The sequence below is a fragment of the Pteronotus mesoamericanus genome, unplaced genomic scaffold (genome assembly GCF_021234165.1).
Source record: "Pteronotus mesoamericanus isolate MK-2021 breed Mesoamerican mustached bat unplaced genomic scaffold, CSHL_Meso_final contig_20, whole genome shotgun sequence".
Taxonomy (NCBI): Eukaryota; Metazoa; Chordata; class Mammalia; order Chiroptera; family Mormoopidae; genus Pteronotus; species Pteronotus mesoamericanus.
In genome coordinates, this window is record NW_026555085.1 from 93886590 (window position 1) to 93908162 (window position 21573).

Here is a 21573-nt window from a genome sequence, read left to right on the forward strand (position 1 = left end):
CTTCTCTGACCCGCACCTCTATTAAAAATCCCATGTCCCACAAATGTATTTCTTTGCAACACTCTATAGATGTATTTAATTCATGGTAATTATTTCATGTCTGTTCTCCACTCCCTTTGCTCCCTGCAACTCCAATAATAAAACATAAGGTCTGCCTTGACCAGGTGGCTCACTAGGTTGGAGCATCATTTCCTGTACACCAAAAAGTTGTAGGTGTGATCCCCGGTCAGGGCACATACCTAAGTTGTGGGATCGATCCCAGGCTAGAGCACACATGGGAGGCAATTGATCAATGTTTCTCTCTCACATCAATGTTTCTCTCCCTCTCTCTCTCAAATCAATAAACACATCCTCAGGCGAGGATTAAAAAAAAAACAGGTCTATGTAAGCAGGGGCTATGATTTGCTGCTAATCTGAGTATGTAATCAATGCCAAATAATTATTTGTTGATTACGTTATGCCACCAAGACACTTGTTATATCCCTTCTTCCTCACTTAGCCACTGTCTTCTACTCACTGTTACAATCAGCACTTCTGGAAGATGTTAAATCTCTACAAAATCCTTTGAATTAAATATAATTTGTGATCTCTCTGACTTCTTTTCCCAATTTCTTCCCTGAGGTGCCTTTACCTCTACTTCTATTTTTCAGTCTTATTAGCAGTCTATATTTATAGCAATTTTGATTTCTCTCAAGATCTATAAAGTGTGCCTTTTTAACTGAATTAAGACAACTTATCTGCACATTAGATTATCCTCTGAATCCTTTTTTCTTGCCATAATAACAAACAATATATAGTATGATGTGGAAAATATATATTTATCTTACATATTACAAACATGTAATCCCCTATTATTGTTCCCAAGATTGTAAATGCCTCACTAAAATAAAACCTGTCAATGACCCAGAACTTAAAAACTATCCCACTGTGTCAGACTCATAAATTTCCTTTTTCTTGTTCAATATTCTGATTGAGAATAATTAGAGTGGTTTACACTAAAACATGCCTGTCTTTTCCATCAACTTCAAAACACTAAAGCAGGCACTGTTCAGTATTAGCTACATGTGATTGTTTAAATTGAAATTAATTAAAATTAAACAATTTTAAATTCCATTCCTTAGTCCATCATGTGCCCAATAATCACATGTAGTAGGTAGCTATACGAGACAATGGGGATATAGTAGATTTCTATCCCTGCAGAAAGTCCGACTAGACAGCACTGGGTTAGAGATTTACGCTCAATCATGCCTATTTCCTTTCTTCACTCTTAGTAAGCTATCATCTTGGATTTAAAACACTATAATATTATGTAATCTTTTTTTCTCATCCTGAACTACTTCTATGGGGGAAAAGACATCTCTTTCTATCTCATACTCTGCACCTGTACTTCCTTTCCCTTGTCCCCCTCACTCCCCTTCTTCCACTGCAGTTACTACTGGTTATCCTAAACTTAATTTTACAGATTTGATAACTCAATCTCAAGTATATCCCGTCCACACTTTTTATGATTTTAAGATTTCGTATCCCCTGTAATGTTCATCTTTTCCAACTAAATCTTAGTTTATTGAGTGATCTGTTTGCATGTAAAAGCCTCTCCTGCCACTGACTATGTGAGTGGACTGTAGCCTCTGCCCAGCTCTAACATCTTACAATGCTTTACATATTGGAGACAACACATTTTTTAAAGTGAGTATATAATAGGTCAACCCAATACTCATCTTCCCATGATGACTACTTAAAAAATAAATGTCTATATAATATGGAAAAAAAGAATCCTGGGAAGACCAATGGAAACTAGAAAACAAAGAAACCATTTACAGGAAGAATCACAAAAGAAATAACCTTTGCAATGTGTGGAATATCAAGGAAAAAATTAATGAGAATATCAATGAAAAAAATTAAAATTACATAAAATGAACAATATGTTTCCTTGCTTCTTACTCGTCCCAACCTAAAACTTAGAAGAACCGAAATAAAATGCTCAAGTCAATGGATTTTTTAACCCTATAAAAGTCAACTCTCGCACAGAATAGGAGCCCAACAGGTATTTATTTGCTGCTAGACTGACAATGTACTAAGCAGAAAGAAGCAACCTAATTATGTAAAAGAACAACAGAATTTTGTTGTCTCCATATTCACCATACCCAAAGTTAAACATATGGTGAAGGTGTGGCATAAAGGATTTAGCTTCACTATAATAAAGAAATTTCTGACTATGAGGAATTTAAAACATTACAATTATATAGAGAAAATATGCATCTAAACTGAAAAATCTTCTGAGAATAAGTGTTAACTTTAACCTAAGAGGAGGGAAAGTCGGCTAAAGATTCATTTCAACCCTAACTTTCTCCATATACTGGAAAAGTAAAGTATATATAAGACAGTGAAAAGAGATAAATATCAATTCAATGAGTCCTTCACAAACTATCTGGATTCAGGAACTTTTTCTATAGCCTTTGTGACTTTTTATAACATCTCACACGGTACTTTACATAGTGGATGGTCAACACATATTGACTAACAGCTTCTTGTGAAGGATACTCCTGTTTGGGCTTTACTTTATCTTTCAGAACCAAATTAGATGGTTTATCTTGTTCTTTTTCATACTCCTTGAAATCGCTCTTGGTATATTTTCCACCTGTTTATTAAAAAGAAAAGAAAAAATAACTTAAGAGAAATAACCTAGTTAATCAAGAACAAAAATCATTTAGTAAGAGGTATAATATATAAGAGCTATTTTGTAAGTGGCATAAATATCAGGGCATAAAAAAAGGCTGAAAACAAAAGAATCCTAGTAATTCATTCTCCATTACTATTTTAACCGGTAGCCCTATGCTGCCACCTAATGAACTATGTGAATATTACACCACCATACTTTCCAATCTTAAATGTCAGTGCACACACCCACTGGAAAATAATGCAGTTCTTAAGCAGAGCCATTGCATCCATGAGAACATTAGGCCCAAAGGAAGCTAAGAGTTTGGGGTGTAAGTCTGAGATCTGAGAGGCTTACAAGTTTGGAAGAAGTGAGGCTTTAAAGACCTGTAACCTGTCAAAAGACACACATCCCCGAATCTTAACAGAGCACCTAGCACTGGGGGATGGCAGGGTGCACGCAGACGTTCACTGAGAGGCGAGATGGGAAGGCTGGTGAGAGCGCCGAAGATAACCTGTCTCTGCTTTGAAATTCCTGCTTAAGAGCACCTTTATTCCTCTTGAGGGCCCAAAATAAAATCAACAGTAATCCCTTCAGAAAAACAGGCCCCACTGCTAACCCCGCTGGCCTGCCAGGACACGGCCCGGAGAGGAGAGCGCCTTCCATGCAGCCTCTCTGCTCTCCAGCCTGGCCTCCTACCAGGGGAGGAGTCAGCTCCCATCTGTGCCCCAGACCCACCGACTGCCCAGCCTTCCCTGTCTCCTCAAGGACAATGAGGAATTGTTTCTAGTGGGAGGTCCGAGGCTGAATGTACAAGTAAACTGGAGGTACAGAGGGAGGGGTTTTGACTATAAACCCTATATACATCTTGATTGTTGTCAGGATCTTTAAACAAAAGAGAAAATGGAAATTAAAAGGGGAAGGGGGATGAGATTAAAAGATGGGACTATTCTTGAAAGAGAAACAGCCAGTAGACAATGTTTCATGTAAATGCAAAATACTGTACCAATAACTCTAACAAACAGGTGTCATTCTATCACTGAAGAAAGATTCGCTGTGTCAGGAGTTTCACTATGGACGAGGCAGCAATGGTAAAATAAGAGTGAGAGGCTAAACAGTGAGCAGTTCTACACTCACATCCTGACTGCAGCTACAGGTCCTGGGTCGGACACTGCAATTCTCTGACACTCACCCTCCTCATTTATAAGCTGAAAGAAACACCGGCATTTCAGAGAGCTGTTGGAATCGTTAACTAAGACTACAAGGGAAATTCCTTAGCACTGTGAATGGTAATTAAAGGTGAATCCATAATATACAAAATTATCTCAAAATTAACCGAGATTAACAACAAACTATATGTTTATGATGGCATATGTGAAACTGAAGCATCTGTCTCCTATGTGGTATTTTACTTTAGAAAACAATATGAAGAAATTCACTTAAAAGTCATCTTGCTAATAGACTACATTGAGACTACTTAGGAAGGCAGTATCATTTCTTCAGCAGGTGGATAGGTTAGGAAGAGGTAGAATTAAGGGGAAAAAAACTAGATTTAGGGTCTGTTTAAATAATCAGTTTATGTGACTCTGGATAAGTCACTTCAGAAGATTATATCTCAAATTTCTTTTCTGTAATGAGAAATTGTAATAATACTAGTTTCACATATATCTCCAATGACAAACTTAAATTAGCTCCCTGAGGGAAAAGCCACATGGAAGACCAACTTGGCTGTACTTAAGGACCAGAACGTCCTGGATTAGGCTAGCAGCTCATCTATAGTTCCTGAATATACTTACTTGATTCTTTCATTCACATGGTTGCATTTATCACATTTATCACACCATCTTCATGCCTCAATTTAGTTTTCACAACTCACTCAAAATAGATAGGAGTGCCGAAATCTGGTCATGTACTCTAATAGTAGGAAGGCTTCACGGGAGAAACAAGTACAGGGAACCTCCTACCAAGTCCCTCTCCTACCATGGAGAGTGCGGCTTCCACAGGACCTGCCTGCCTGCCCTAGTCCCATCATTAATAACCTTGCCTTTCTCGAATTCCCATAAAGTAATGTAACTACCAAACAATTTTGCACATCACTCCCGAGTAGTGCTTTCTATTTCTTTCCTATCAAAAAAAAAAAACCATTAAAATGACTGGAAATAAAGAAAAAGTGTTATAGAAAAGAACATAATCCTAGAATTCCTAGTAAAATTTAGCATTACATGGTAAACTGCCAAAGTGAAGTCTTCTATATATACAACTTTTTTTATCCAGTTATCAAAGTGAAATCTTTAAAAACACTGCACCAAAAATCAAAACCGCATATTTATTTCAGCATACCACAGACTCAGCCTTAAGTCTGACATGTCAAACTTATTTGACATAAATAGACAGAGACACAGATATTTATGGAATGTCACATATATAGCCCTGGCAAGTATGGCTCAGTTGGCTGGTATACTGTCCTGTAGACTAACAGGTTGCGGGTTCAATCCCTAGTCAGGGCGCGCACAAGAGGGCAGCCCATCTGTGTTTTTCTCTCTCTCTTCCCTTCCCTCCCTCCCTCCCTTCCCATCGCCCTAAGGCAATGAAAAAAATACCCTTGGGTGAGGATTAAACCATAAATGGCAAGAGTTACATGAAAGAGCATTTCTCCTAACTGCATTTCTCCTAATTAACAACACTAAATCAAAGGAGATACACACATGCACAAAACATGGAGAGCAAAACAGAAACAAAAAATAACCAACCAACATACCTTTTCCTTTCCATTTGACCTTTGCAACAGACTGACTAAAATCCACATGTATTCTTCTGTCATCTATAAGCACATTGTCCATTTTGAAGAATGCTTTCTCACAATCTTCTTCCTGATAACAGTTATAAAAACTTAAGCATAAATCTTTATGAAAAAGATTTCTGTAGCTAGGACAAATACTGAAAATAAAAAAAGTTTGTTGTTACTAAAACAAAGATTTGAATGCTGATTACGCATCAAATTGCTGTTAAATGCTTTGCATCTATTACCTCAATTAACTCTGAAAACAACTGTATGAGGTAATACCTATTGTTCTCTTACCTTTTCTCAAAGAGAAAAGAGAAGTTCAGAAAGGGACAGACATTGCCGAAGGTCACACAGCTGGCAAGGGTGAGGGCACAATTTAAACTGAGGCCGTCTGACTGCAGTGGACATACATACACTTACCTACTGTCTTACACAAGTCCACAGTCCCTTTTAGTCAAAACCCATAATTACCTTGAAAACTGAAACATTTTTATAAACCTGGTATAAATCCATTTGACAGCAAAACCTAACCTAATGGGAGGCCATGGCCTTAAGTTATCCCACTTTGTATGACTATTCATTTGTTTCAGTGAAGAAGTATTTCTGTGATTGATTAGGGAATGCTGGCCCACATGTGTGTACACACACACACACACAATTATTACAGTGAAATACCGTATGTCGGTAAAAATTAACAAAGGAAAAGTTAAGAAAAACTACCTGTAGTAACATATATAAATCTTACAAATATAACAGAGCAAATGAAGCTAGAAACAAAAATGTATACATGTTTACATTTATATTAAGTTTAAAACTAGACAAAACCAATCTATGATGTCAGAAGTAGCAGTGATGGGGAAATTATCTGAAGGAGACACAGAAGGGCCTCTGGGGTCATGATCAGTTTTTTCCGCTAGTGTTTTACATGTTGACCTGGGTGATGGTTCACATGGGTGTATTAACTGTGGTAACTCATCAAGCCATTTACTCATGAGCTACACATTTTCTCTGTGTATTTCACTTTTTTTAATTACAATTTTAAAAAAGATTTTATTATTTTATTTATTTTTAGAGGGAAAGGGAGAAAGAGAGTTAGAGAAACATCAATGTGTGGTTGCCTCTCGCACACCCTCTACTAAAACCTGGCCCACAACCCAGGCATGTGCCCTGATTGGGAATCGAACTAGCGACCCCTTGCTTCACAAGCTGGCACTCCACTGAGTCATACTAGCCAAGGCAGTATTTTACTCCAGTTTAAAAAGTTTCTGGATCAGATTACCCAAAACTTACAGACCTTGCTGCACACAGAAAAAATACAGACTAAATGATGAACACTTACAAAACGGCTACTTGGCCATGACAATTATGAAGCAGAATGATGTAGCTTAACCTGATTTTCAACAAATGATAAAGGTCACAAAAGATCCCTCTCAAAAACTGAAATGCTGAATCATGATAAAGAACTCATAGATTCTATAAAGTTGAACTGAAGTGCATATTCATGGAAAATGGTCTACCCGCAGAAGACTGAGAAATACAGGCAGTCAATAGTCTATGTGCTGTACAAGAAATGCAATTGTATTTGTGAGCAACTAATAATATATCCCACAGTGTCAACAATGGAATGACACTGCCGGGGATACAAGCAGTATTCGTAGCGAACCAAAGGTGGAGATCTTCCTGCTAGCACCCAGGCACCTTGTAGATAACCGTTTCTGGTACACCTGACGATATCTAGGAAAAATTTGTTAGGTGTCTGTCTTCCCAACCCTCCTTTATTCCTCTTGTAGGCCTAGGACTTATCACACTGAAATACAAAAGACATTCAATAAATGCTTTAGAATAACTATAACTTAGACTGAGCTACTATTTGGACACATATCAGTTCAAAGCTGCATAAAGAAACAGCATAGCCTAGCACAGCGGCAAAAAGCAATGTGAACTGAGTCAGACATATGTAAGTTCACACCCCAGCTATGTCATTCACAAAGCGCGTCATTTTAAACGCGTCACATCACCACTATGTGTTTCAAGGAGGACAGCACCTATCTCACAGAGCTGTGAAGATGAAATGTGTGCCAAGTAGCGTGATGCCTGGCTTAAAGAAAGTTATTTGAGTAACATAAACTATCATAATTTTAGACTCAGAAGGTACCATCCAATCCAACACTCAAATTATATTTATAAGGAAGTTAACACCTGGAAAGAAGAGTTCTAAACAGCCAAATGGCATGAACAGCATGGCAGTGACAAAGCTTGGATTAATATCTAGAACTTAACACCCAGTCCAGTTCTCTTTCTTTACTCAATTACATATATTTTATCTACACAGCACTGAAAAATCATGTAGGAAAATCATGTAAGGACTTTACCTAAAACTTTATAAAGTTTTACAGGTCCATGAACACAGACTGCACCTGAACCTAATGTAAAAGTACATATATTAACATCAACAGATGCTGAATTTATCCCATTTGAATATAATAAAGTTATTTTTCCTTGGTGCCTAAAGACAGGACACAGTAATTTTTTAATTATAGGGACTAGAAATTCAAGTTCTGTAACTTGTCCCATTTTAAAACCATGTAAGAACAAAAAGAATATCAAACTTAATGTGTCTATATTATGACCTACCTTTTCAAATTCAATAAAAGCATAACAGAGGGATTCTCCTGTCTTCCAATCACGAATAACTTCACAACTGAAAGTTTGCAAAAAGCGACTTTAAAAAAAGGCATTTACTCTCACTCTTGCAAAGTGAACAAAAAGTAAGACAGTTACTTAAAGGCAAAGTTAAATTCACAAAACTATTTTTCCAAATTTCTTCAATCACAATTTTTTTTAAAAAAGTTCACCAGTCTTGTCATTACGGATCTAATTCCACTCTAAATGCCCTATGTAGAGCTACAATTCTAAATTCCCAAATAATTGAAGGAAGAATAAGATAAAAATATTTAGTTTTCCTGTGGCAAAAATAAACTATTGCTAAAAATTTTTTTAAATCATAACTCACTCCTAGTCCCCAGGTGTAGATAAATTATAGAATATAATGTTACTGGTAGAATAACATATGCACATTCATGCATATATACACATTTAGTAAGTTTATGCTTTGGAATTTTTGAATTTTAACATAAACCAAGCTCCAACTTAACCCCACAAGTATAGTATTCTATAGAACTAATCCATCTTAACAAGCAAGTGAAAGGAACAAAAAGGTGGAACTGAACCAGCTGGCTTTTCCCTTTCCTTACATTTCCCAGCTCTCATTTGACATTAAATGAAATAGGAAAATAAAACATCGTGAGAAAAAGGAAAAGTAATCACATTACAGCGTATGGTTCAGCTGTTACAATATTTACATATACATTAAAAAGTAAATATTGAACAACGACCGGACCAAAATTGTGACAACCAAAGGAGGAGGAGGAGGAGGAGGAAGAAAGAATGAACCCGGGAGGCTCGTAATAAGGGCAAAGTCCTCACCTTCCCTGGCAGGGAGTCAGCATCTAATGTCCAAAATGGAAACATAAAACGGAGCAGCATAGAAAAGTTTTTAATAAATGATATATTATAAATGGGTGAAGGAATAAAGTTGGGTAGTTGTTCAGAGAAAGATTTTTCTTTTGATAAGAAGAATCAAGGGAAAGAAAATGAAATGAAAGGAAAATTCTAAACATTAAATAATACTTTTTAATCAATTATTAAGCATTCCCCTTTCTCACAGAAATACTAGCTTAGTAGACATTTGCATTAATAATGTAGAGGAAATTAGCAGAAAGAAAAATTTGGGAAATGTGAGATTCTAATTAATTTTGAATAGATTGCTGGTAAATCTAAGGAGAACCTAAATGAGATAAATATTTTCAATAGTAAAAAAGGTTACTGAGACTACCACAGAACTAGACTTAAACTATTCCACTCACCTCCTGTGAAAATGTGTTGGAAGTAGGAGAATCATTCAATTATATATGTATATGTATGTGTGCATATTTTTATACCTACTTGTACACCTATACATACATATTTTTCTTCCCCACTGTAACCAGTACAAAATTTACCTAGAGTTCATAGATTCACCGAAACATGTCATTAGAAAACCACAAATTAATACCTAGTTTTCCTAAAATCTTTCACTAATTCTAGAGATTACCTTCTTATTGGCCCAAATCTTGAAAATATTATCTCCAGATCCTCATCTGTGGTCACTGGATTCAGTTTACACACAAACAGCACATTTTCTGGAGGTTTAATATCTGCATCAGGTAGGTCTCCCACCTAAATTATAAATAAACAAAAAATATAAGTTAATCTCTTTATTTAGTTTCCATTCTAAATATCCTATCCAAATCCAAAATGCTGATTTCCCTAAAACATCTAAATTTGCATTATAAACTGCAGGCTCAAGAAAAGAAATCTAAATAAGGCCCCAAAATTCATTACTAACAATTCTTAAAACACTGTTTAAAACAACAATCCATTTTGTGACTGTGAAATTCAAAAAGGTTAAATAACTAACTTGCCCAAAACCACACAGTAATAAGCAACTGAGCTGGGATTTGAACCCGAGTTTATCTGGGTTTCCATCTTCACTTTTTCTTTTTTCCGATTTGATATACAAAAAACAGAATTATATAAAGTCCATCTAAGTTATGAAGCATAAAAATAAAAAGCACCTGCGATGGTAACAATTGCTTAAGAACTAAAATGTCCCCTAATCCCATTATCCCTATGACTCATCAGAAATAATAAATATCCTGCTTCTTGGTTTTCCTTTTCGGCCATTTCCTTGCATATCTTTAGAGTTTTACCAGATAGGTATATATTCCTAAGCAATATATCAGTTTTGCTTGTTTTTAAGCTATTGACAAATATTGTCTTACTGAATCTAGCCTTCTGAGATTAGAAGTGACCAATTCTTTCCACATTATTGTTCACTATGGAACAGTAACAATTTCTGGACAGTGTGTCTAGCTTTTCACTCTCGCCCTCACTATCATTTTCCACTTCAGCCACATCGAAGTCAACCTCACAGTCAGCCACTGCACTGAGCAGAGCAAACCACTTCCTACTTCAGAAGAACTGAAGGTAACAGAGAAAACCATGCTGGTCTTGGTTTCACTGCGGGAAAGCTGTCTTTCCCAAGGCCTTTAGATGGGGAAAACAATTCTGTATGCATATATTCAAAAACTCTCAGAGATGATTTCTGATAAGAGTTATCACAAAAGTACCTCCTCTTCAAGAAATACGCTAAAACAAAATGAAATCTTGAAAAACAGAAACAGTAAGAAGAAACAATGCCAGTAGATCTGCTGTCTCTGAAGCCTATCAAAAGACAGTAACAACCTATGTCTAATAAGTATCACAGCAAATAAGGGGAAGAGCAAATCAGTAAAATCCTCAAAAGCACCTACAATGGCAGAAATACCACATCTAAAGGAAGCACAAATGAGAAAATAAGTTAGAGAAGAACTCACTATAATACTTGTCAAAGATAACAGGAAAATTTAAAATACCGTTAAGAGCTATGAAGTTCAAAACATTAGTTGCTAATGCAAAACACTAGTTGAATTATCATTATATTTCACACAAATAAAGGAAGAGAAACTGATGTTCGCAGAAAATAGAAGACAAAACCTGTTAACACTGGGAACCAAAAAGGATACACGATCATCTATTAGAATGGTTAAAACCCAAAACACTGACAATACCACATGCTAGAAAGAATGTAGAACAATGGGGACACTCCTTCATTGCTGGTGGAAATGCAGAATGGTACAACCGCTTTGGAAGACATTTTGGCAGTTTCTTACAAAGCTAAATGGTACAATTCAGCAATTATACTCCTAGGTATTTACTATTTACCCAAAGGAGTTAAAAACTTATGTCCCTACAAAAATCTACACACAAATGTGTAGAGCAGCTTTATTCATACATGCTAAAAGAAGCAGTCAGTATTTTAATGTGAATGGATAAACAAACTGTGGTACGTTATTTAACAATCATTACTTAGCAATCAAAAGAAACGAGTTATCAAGCCACCCCAAGACACAGAGGAACTTTAAATGCACATTGCTAAATGAAAAAAGCCAGTCTGAAAGGCTAAGTATGATTCTAATTTCATGACCTTCTGAAAAATGCAAAAACTATGCAGACAATAAAAAAAGATCAGCAGCTGTCAAGGCTTGAGGGACATAGGGATGAAGAGGCAGAACACAAAAGACTAGGGGGCAATGGAACTATTCTGTGTGATACTGTAATGGCAGATACATGGCAGCTGTCAAAATCCAAAGGATGTACAACACAAACAGTTAATCCTAATGTATTATGGACTTTAGTTAATTATAATGGTTATGCACTAATATGTAAGTTCCACAGACAAACCTTTGTTTTGTCACTGATGTAGCCAATTAAACACAAAGATATGCATCACCCTTCTGAGCTTGACAGGTCTGGACTGGGGGCAGGGAATTATAAAGGATATTGTTGAAATAACTGACAAAACTGGAGTATGAACTTCAATTTCTTTTCTTTTTTCAAATTCTCACCTGAGGAGAGATGGGGGCGGGGGGCGGGGGGAGGCATCAATCAGCTCCTACACATGCGCCACTGGAAACTAAACCTGCAAGCTAGGTATGTGCCCTGACCAGGAACTGAACTCGCAGCTTTTTAGGTATACGAAGTAATGCTCCAGCCAACCTGAGCCACCTGGCCAGAGCTCAATTGCAATTTCTATCGACTTTTAATTTCCTGATGTTAATAACTACACTGCAAATATGTAGAATAAAACTTTTGCTCTTAGGAAATACAAAATGACGTAGGAGGTAAAATAGAATGATGTTTGCAATTTAATTTCAAACGGTCCAGAAAAAATATGTGCAAGTACATGTATAATCAGAGACAGAAAGAGGGAGGAGGGAGGGAGAGAGGAGAGGGAGAGCAGACACAATGAACGACCAGGCAGATGTGGCCAAGTTAAAAATTGGTTAAGTCTGGGTAAAAGGTCTACAGAAATTTTCTGCACTACTTTTTGTAAGTTTTCCATAAATTTTAAATCATCTGCAACTGAAAACTTTAAAAAATACATTAGCTCATTTTCTCTAGACATAAACTTCTTATACTTTTGCAACTGAAAACTCTGATGATAAACAGCCCTGGCTGGTATGGCTCAGTGGGTTTAGTGCTGGCCTGCGAACAGAAGGGTCATTGGTTTGACTCCCAGTCAGGGCATATGCCTGGGTTGCGGGCCAGGACCCCGACTGGGGGCATGTGAGAGGCAATCAATCAATCAATCTCTTGCACATTGACATTTCTGTCCCTCTCTCTCTCTCCCTTCCCTTCTCTCTAAAAATAAATAAATAAAACCTTCTAAAAAAAAAAACAAACAAACTCTGATGATAATCTAATATTCTTTCCCTCATATGTCACTAACTCTTGTTGCCCGGTTGTTGCTCAAAGGATTTTTTTTTTTAGGTCCAGCAATTTTCTTAGAATTTGTCTTGGTGTTGGTTGTTCTGGGTCAATGTTCTCTGATACACAGTGTGTTCAATAAAATGTGTATTTTCAATTTTTTTAAAATTCATTAAAGTATTCCTGAAGTATAGTCTTTAACATTTATTCCTTCAGACTGGTGGTGTTAATATGAATTTTAAAAGAGACCATAAATCTGAAAGTTCTACTATATAAAATAACAATAAAAACCCAGTTACCATCACCCATTTAAGTATTTATTGATGATCTACTATGTAAAAAGTATACTTAGTCCACAAAATAGGAAATGGGAAAAATGCCCAGGAGGTCAATTAATCATCTACTAAATAACTGTTCCCCAGATGACTTCAAATTATTAGTAATATAGAGAAGGAGTATGTTTTAGAGTACTCAACTCTCCCCAGGTTAATTTTGTCCTTAACTACTTTTCTACTATTCAATTTCAATACTTGAAGTTGTACAAAAAAATTAAGCATTAATATACATAAAATTTCTTCCAAGAAACTTTCTTTAAAAATGATGAGTACAGCAACAAATCTATTTAATATTTGTAAGTTGGATGTCTTACTTTCCATTCTTACAAATGGCACTTGGCACTACATTAATAGCGGAATCAAATTAACTTATTTTCACATGTGTTATTATGTCATACAATATTTAATCCAGAAAAAAACTGAGCTAAATTTTTATATTTTAAGATTATCAAAAAGCCAGAAATAAATAAACTAGCAATAAGCATGTATTAAATATATTGCTAAATAACTATTTGAACAAAGATAATTATCTTACCATTTCTAATAGAATCGCTTGAGTTTTGGCCTCTTTCTCTGCCTTTATCTCTTCTATTTCTTCAGCTGATCTTCCTTTGAAATCATCAATTTCTTCATCTGCTCCTATTCGACCACTCTGTAAGGCAAAAGTTACTCAGATAAACATTTAAAGAATAGATAAATCTAAAAAAAAAAAATGGGACATTACACTTTATTCTTAGTTCCATCAAATGTGTTGGAATAGAATAACTTCCACATGTGAAATTTATAAGCCTCTGAAAATTAATATAAATTAATTCTACATTACCCAGACTAATCTTCTTATTGTTAAATGAAAATACACATTTATACAGAAACTAGCTGTTATCCAACTAAGTGCCGAATGCAAAAGATAAATGATCTTAGAAATTAAGCGCCAAATCCAATTATAAAGATAACTTTAGCTTTAAGGAAACCTCATAAGCAGAAATATACTTTAAAGTATCTGAGGAAAAAGTCTGCATTATTCCACAGAAATTTCTGGGGTCCAGCTTGCCTTCAGAGTATCCCCCAGGTGAAAAATTCCCTTAAAAGATGAGAGTTTAATTTAGCGTTTAACATTCCTACTTAGAGTTACGAGATAAGAAAAACATTTTCCCAAAGTGTTCCTATAAGCTTTCAAAGTAAAGCTCTTCTGGTGGAACAGAAATTGAAGAGAAGATGTTACAATGGGAAATAAAAAGATAGCTAGGAAAATTACTATCTCCATAGAAAAGGAAAAGAACTCTAAACTTATCCTAAAATAATTGATCAAGCAAAATATTCATTCTGAAGAAATAAGTTTTAAAAGGCTAAAAAGCAAAAGCTATGCAAAGCTAATATGCATGTACGTTCAAACACAAGAGGACTCAACTTACATCTAGTTGTTCCCTAGTAGGTTCTGGTGACCGATCAGGAATTAATAAATCCGGAGGGTCATCAAATGGATCATCTAAAATCACTGTATGATTAATCCTTACAAAATAAATCCATGTCAAATGTTACATTTATATTATTTCAGAATCTATGCTTTGTTTTTTATAAATATTATAACAAATGTCTTATGTATCTCTAAAGACAAAAAACTGTAAGCTCCTAAATTTTATTGCACAAGGATGTTACTAGACTATATTGTCACAATTAGTTACTGTTTTTGATCGTTTGATATATTTATTACTCTGCATTACTATAAAATAATGTAAGGCCTAAACCTCAGTACTTTTGCCATATCTCTCAATAATCTGTATTTTTAAAAAAACTAAATTAAAAGCTTAATAATTCCTCCCAACATAAGCAATTACAAATAATCAGTGCAAGTTTAATAACATAAAAGTTCTTTTTTATTACAAAGGTTCTTACAGTCTTGTGTTAATTCACATTTTGGAATTAGTCAAAAAAAAGTCTTACAAGTGCCATCACCACTACCATGTCAAACATCACAGTATTAAAATATTTAAATATATTCAAATAGTAAATTGTAAACATACCTGATGTCTTGATATGGTACAAAATCCTTGTCAACAAAGGTCTCATTAATTTTCTTAATTATGTCCATGCCTTCTGTCACCTCACCAAACACTGTATGAACACCATCCAGGTAATCTAGATTATCTCCTGTGGTAATAAGAAACTATAAAGAAAAACAAAGAACACAAATACACACACACATATATAATTCAAACTGAAATTAGTTACAGACTGACAAAAAATACACAAAATTAAGACTCACTGCATGGATTTTTACCCACTGGCTACTAAGGCTACTAGTATAATACTAAGTAAAAAGTACAAAGCTTATACATAAAATGTCAACACATACACAGAAGTTCCCTGATTGTTAAAAATACTTGGACAAAGCAAGGCTCAGTTTCTTCACATGTAAACTGTGAGAAAGGAAAACCATCTACCCCAAAAAGGGTTTCAGTGAGCATTAAACAAGACAATGAATGAAAAGTGTTCAAAGTGGCCTGTTTTGAAATAAGTAATAAGTACAAAAAGGAAAAGGGGCACAATGTGAACAGTGATGATTTATGAATGGAGGAACTGGGGGTAAGGTGATTTTCTTCCTTGTACTTTTCAGTGTTTTCTAAATTCCTCACAATGGACATGTTTTACATTTAAGAGAACAAAATAATTTTTTTCTTTTTTTGTGATGTCATATAATTTTTATTATATTGAAACAAGAGTATATTTTTTTTCTTCTAAAAAAAAAATCTTTAATTGAAAATTTCCCCTCACTGGATAATTTTAAAATATAACTTTGTGGGATCATTCCAGTCCTTCATTTTAAAGCAAAACTCATCTTCTCACCCACTTCCTAACCTGAGATCCATGCTGATCACTGCCATTGTTCACCATGGACACAGTGCCTTTCTTCTTGTGCTTAATTCTTGGCACTTTTTCTGCATCGAAAAACCTTGCTTGATCACCATACAGTTGACTGAAAATATATACAATAAGGTAATAAAATATAAGTATTCTCAACATGAAATACATTAAGTACTAGTAACATACAGGGTCACCATTTCTCTATAGAAATACCAGTATGATTCAAAATAGTCCTCTATTATGCTACAGACATCTAAGGAACTTGGAAAAAATCAAATCAGAACATTTTAAAATGTAGATTGAGCCCTGGCCAGGTGGCTAAGCTGGCTGGAGCAATGTTCTGTACACCTGAAGAGGTGAAAGGTTTGATTCCCGGCCAGGCACATACCTAGGTTGCAGGTTTGACAGGGGTGGCAACCTATGTTTGTCTGCCTGTCTCTCTCCCCAACCCCTCCTCTCTCTCTAAAATCAATAAAAAACATATCTTTGGGTGAAGATTTAAAAAGAAAAAATGTAGGTTGAAATATGCTAGTTAACACTGTAAAGAGGCAATTCTATTTTTACTCATTTAAAAATAAAAGAACTTACCCAAAAACAGATTCTCCTCCACGGCCAGTCCCTGTAGGATCACCAGTTTGTATGATAAAATCCCTCTATAATACATGGGATACTTTATCAATTCACAGAATTTACTAGATGGTTCCAGTAACAAAGGACATTGTTACAAATAGCCATCAACTCACCTGTACATTGTGAATAAGGCAATAATTGTAATATTTTATTTTGCATAGCTTCAGGAAGTTCAAGCAAGCTGAAAGACAATAAATAATAAATTTATTGCAGTAGTTCACAAATACATTTTTAAGCAGGTAAAAAGCACAGTTAGTATAATGTAATTTCTGAATTACCATACAAAGCCTCTCCAAAGTGGTCAAGAGTCTAAAACCATAAAAAGGTAGTGAGCCTAAAAAAGAGCAATATATTTTAAATTATCTCTTAATGCTCTTCTTCTTCGGAATTCTCAGCCATCTGAGCTAATGGAGGAAACTGACAGTTATCTGAGATAAGCAATCATTTATTGATTTATTTTTTAAGATTTTATTTATTTACTTTTAGAGAGAGGGGAAGGGAGAAAGAAAGGGAGAGAAACACCAATGTGCAAGACATACATCAAGTTGGGGGCTGCCTCTCGTGTGCCCCCAACTGGGGACCTGGCCAGCAACTCAGGCATGTGCCCTGACTGGGAATTGAACTGGCGACCTTTAGGTTTGCAGGCCAGCACTCAGTCCACTGAGCCACACCAGCCAGGGCTGACTTACTGATTTTACAAGAGAAAAAAAAGAAAAACTGGTCACAAAATTGGCCATATCTGAAAATACCATTTCTGCCACTCGACTAGTAAAATGGTAAAATATGGGTTAAAAAATGCCACAAGAGTTCAAAAGAGATTGTTTCTGACTGGAGAAATGAGAAGACCTCCTGGACGCTTTTAAAAGAACTAGATTGGCAGAGAATAGCAAATATACAACATGTATCAATATAGTCTCACCTGGTACAAATACCACAGATAAAAGTACAAAAGAAGTGGTGGGGGGAGGCAGAGACAAATGTATTTGAAAAAATAAATTAAAATAAAATTTAAAAAAAAAGTACAAAAGATGCAGAACTCAGGGGGAGAATAGTGACAATGAGTGGGTGCTGCACCTGTTTGTGGGCAGTGGCATATGGGGGAATCTCTATCTTCCCCTTAGTTTTGCTAAAAACCTTAAACTGCTCAAAAAAGTAAAGTCTTTATTTTTAAAAAGGGAGGGGGGAACCTATAGATTAAGAGATTTAAGAGATATATCAACCAATATAATATATGGCCCTTGTCTGAATCCTAATTTACGTGTCCAAATACTTTTTAAATGTTTACAAGACATTAGGAAAATGCGAATTATACTGAGGAAATTTGCTGATTTTTTCAGATGTGATGATAATTTGTGGTTTGCAGTCTTTTTTTAAAGTATCTTTTAAGATACAAGTTGATGTAATTACAGATTAAATAAATTCCATGGTAAAGATTTATTACAAAAAATCCAGTGGAGGTGGGGATATAAATGAGACAATATTAGTTATGTATTGAGCGCTATTAAATGAAGTTGATCATTGGCACAAGAGAGTTCATTTACATGATTCTACTTCCATACATGTCTCAAGTTTTCTATAAGTAAAAAAAGGAAGGAAGAGTGGGAGGGAAAGGGGAAGGAAAACAAGCCTGGATATGTTTCCTATGGATTGGTAAGTGGTTAGACATGTAAGTAGACAGCCAAGCACATGCTTACAAACACATACACACAGGGTGGGCTTATGTTTCTAGTGTTCCAAGGTAACTGTGCAGAACCCATGCTTGTCCATTCCATCTGTGTAATTAGCTGGGGTAACCCTATTTCCCTTTTAGTTCCTCACAGCTCTGGGAAAACAGGCCCACTCATTTGTCAGGTGCTGCTCCATGTAATGAGTGGCAAACAAACTAAAGGAAAGCAAAGCCAACAGATGAAAAATACAAGTCCCTATTACATCCTTTGAACCTCTGGATCCCGCCATCCTTCCAGCCAAGCTTACCCCACTAACATGAGACAATCAATTGTTTTCTTTCAGCCAGTTTAAGCTGAGTTTCTATCTTGCACAAAATGTCCAAATACAACGTATATAAATAGGGATTAGTCAATAAGATGAACCTTCAATGTGTGCCCTCCAAGGTGCCCGGCATTGTGCCAGGTGCTCAGGATACAGTGACATTATTAAGGCACAGGCTCTCTTGGAATTTATATTCTTGAGAGGAGACAAGACTTACAAATAATTCCAGGACAACAGATCAATGTTTCAACAAAATATGTGTTGTGTGATTTACAAAAGATCTGAGACAGAGCAGAAGAAACAGCTCTAACTCTGCTTAGGGATAACGGAGAGACAGAGGAGAGATATCATGCTTGACCTGTGATCTGAATAGGCAAGAAGTCTGCCAAAGGACAACAGTGGAGGGAAATGTGGGGAACAGGCAAGAGTATGAGAAAGGCACGGGTATATGGCTGAGTATTTAGTGGTGGGGACGAGGGAGGGGTGTGTAGTAGGAGGCACTCGCACACCACTGTGGCTTGCTTCATCCGCGTGAGCAGACTCTGCATTTCATGGGGGCAGGACCCTGATTGTAACTAATCTCTCTTGGCCTCCAGATTGTTCCTATTCTGCTATAATCTCCACAGTGCTGCCTATTTCTTCCTAAAACTTGTGCGCCACGCCTCAATGCTGTTTCTTTAAAACCTTCAAAAACTCTGGTCATCTGCGGGGCACACAAGACTATTCACGACCTAACAACGTACACACCAGACTCGCAGCTGCCATTCCCTGTCACATACCATTCCTTCAAACCACGTCAAACTCCTTGCTGTTTCCAGAAAATTCCAAGCGAACTCAAAGGAAACCCTCATGTCCACTCATTCTTGAAAGAGCTCGAACTCGTTCAAGGGTTCTGCATTCTTTGCTTGCTCCACTTCTCCCCGCCCCCAACCAGGAAGAATTACTCCCTCCTCTGGTTTCCATAGCAACTTAGACATTCTTCTTATTACGGCCCTTAAAAAGTTAAATGGGTTCCAGCAGAGATTTCTCTCAATAGCGAATTACATCCCCAAGGGCAAGGTGCCTATCCCACAGCTTGGCAAAGTCTTGTATAGTAGACGATCGCTGAGTGTTTGCCCAAGTTCCGTGAACACTCCCAAGGAGCCCTCCAAGCAGGCGAGACGCCCACACTCACAGACCAAAGCACACCCTCCCTGTTTTCACCGAGACTTACTCACTACACACCAAGGAATACTGGTTGCGTCCTTTGGCGCCAGGAAAGCGCACTAAAGCCACCAAAGCTTTGAGAGCATTGTATATGCTGCCACGCATAACATGCACACGCATTTAAAGACCACAAGCCCCCGCCACCCGATTGGCCGGCACCAGACCCGGGGAAGGGCTGCTCGTCACAAAAACTTTCCTAACCAAGGCCCGCTCTTAGGCGCCGGGTCGAGGGCACCCGCAGCCCAGACACTCGAACCAGTCGACGTCGGGGGCTGGGCAGCGAAGGGACAGTGGAGAAAAGAGATCACCCCTCGGGCAAGAGGTGGGCGGGACGGGCCTCACCGCGCGGCCGCTCCTCGGTGTACAAGTCGATGACGACGTCGCCCAGAGTGGTCTCCAGCAGAACCGCCATGGCGTCTGCTCCGCCTTCTCGAGGAGCAAACGCCGGGGTTGACAGGCGCAATCCGCCGTCGACCACGCCGCGCGTCACCGAAGGAAGACGCTTTATTACGTCATCCCTTCGGCGACTTCGCTTGTTTCCGGGCCGCACGGTAAGGCCCCATTGGTCGCTGTCGTGCGGTTTCCCATGGGCCCCGCCTCCGGCGCGGATTTTTTGAAAATCTTGATACGCGCGGAGCAGGTGGTGCGGGTACGGTCTTTTAAAAGTGTCCTGTTTGCCGGGCAAGTTGTGGCTCAGTGGACTGAGTGCTACGAGGTGTCTTAAGAGGACGCGGTTTCGATTCCCAGGCCCAGCAAATGTCTGGGTTGTCGGCCAGGTCCCCAGTAGGGGGCGCATGACAACCAGCGTGTGGTTGCCTCTCTTCACCTCTTTCTAAAAATAAATAAATGAAATCTCTTTTTAAAAAAAAAGTACTCTGTAAAGGATTCTGTCCCCTGTTTATGCCCATCTCAAGAATGGGGCGGGCCTCCGAACGGCCCTATTTTTCACGCTTCTCAGACCGCCTCTGTGGTAGCGAGGGCGACCGCGGTGCCAACTACTCCCACGTTCTTGTTCGGACTAGTGATTTCACTATAAGTTGTCTCCTTGAGCCAAAAACTTTGGTCCGAAAACGTGAAATTTTCTATCTAGAAAGATGGTTGACAGGGAGTTCTTTCCTGTCTAATCGTACCTATGGCAGAGACTATATCTGTTACAGCAGCAGATGGTGGGTCGTTAGTGCTGAAAAAGGTAGATTTCGGCCCCAAATCTCTGCTGGTTTCATCAATACTCTTTAACTTAGAAGACTTACAAACTACTTTTGTCCTCCGTTGAGACTTTCTGTGCAAAGCTTATTACCAAAACTTTCGTGGACAAGCTGATCATTCTTTGTCATTTTTCACGTACTTATAACCTCCAATAACTTCATATCTGACTGTAGAAATGATGCAAATTTCCTGGTGCTTATGCAGCTTGTACTGTGAGAGGTAAATTATTGTTTGTCTCTGACCCGGGCTGGCGTCTCCTGTCTTCCACCAGCATCCATGAAACTAGCAAGCTAACCTGTTCATTTAAAAGTAGGGCAAAATCTCAGAACTTTAAAATTCTGACAATTATTTCCTAAATTCCTGTCATTTTATTTACATACTATTTCTTATTAGCACTTTATTTTTTGCATTTTTCTCAGACACTAATGAACAGTATGTTTTTTAACATCCTTGGGTACAGATGTCTCTTCGTGCTTTCAGCCTTCAGGTTGCTG

At 37.3% G+C, this 21573-nt stretch overlaps 1 protein-coding gene across 1 annotated transcript in view; it reads right to left on the bottom strand.

The window, feature by feature from the left end:
- PPIL4 (peptidylprolyl isomerase like 4) overlaps positions 1–20333 on the bottom strand; it is a 31401-nt gene extending 11068 nt beyond the window's left edge. Inside the window, exons 1-11 of the mRNA XM_054570097.1 lie at positions 20216–20333; positions 16792–16859; positions 16637–16701; positions 16043–16160; positions 15208–15350; positions 14599–14695; positions 13722–13838; positions 9595–9719; positions 8076–8142; positions 5415–5526; positions 2542–2638 (exon numbers count right to left, since the gene is read on the bottom strand). Of these exons, the coding sequence (XP_054426072.1) occupies positions 2542–2638; positions 5415–5526; positions 8076–8142; positions 9595–9719; positions 13722–13838; positions 14599–14695; positions 15208–15350; positions 16043–16160; positions 16637–16701; positions 16792–16859; positions 20216–20285 (1079 nt within the window). The 5' untranslated portion in view covers positions 20286–20333. The remainder of the gene's footprint in view (positions 1–2541; positions 2639–5414; positions 5527–8075; positions 8143–9594; positions 9720–13721; positions 13839–14598; positions 14696–15207; positions 15351–16042; positions 16161–16636; positions 16702–16791; positions 16860–20215) is intronic.
- Positions 20334–21573: the final 1240 nt, after the last annotated feature.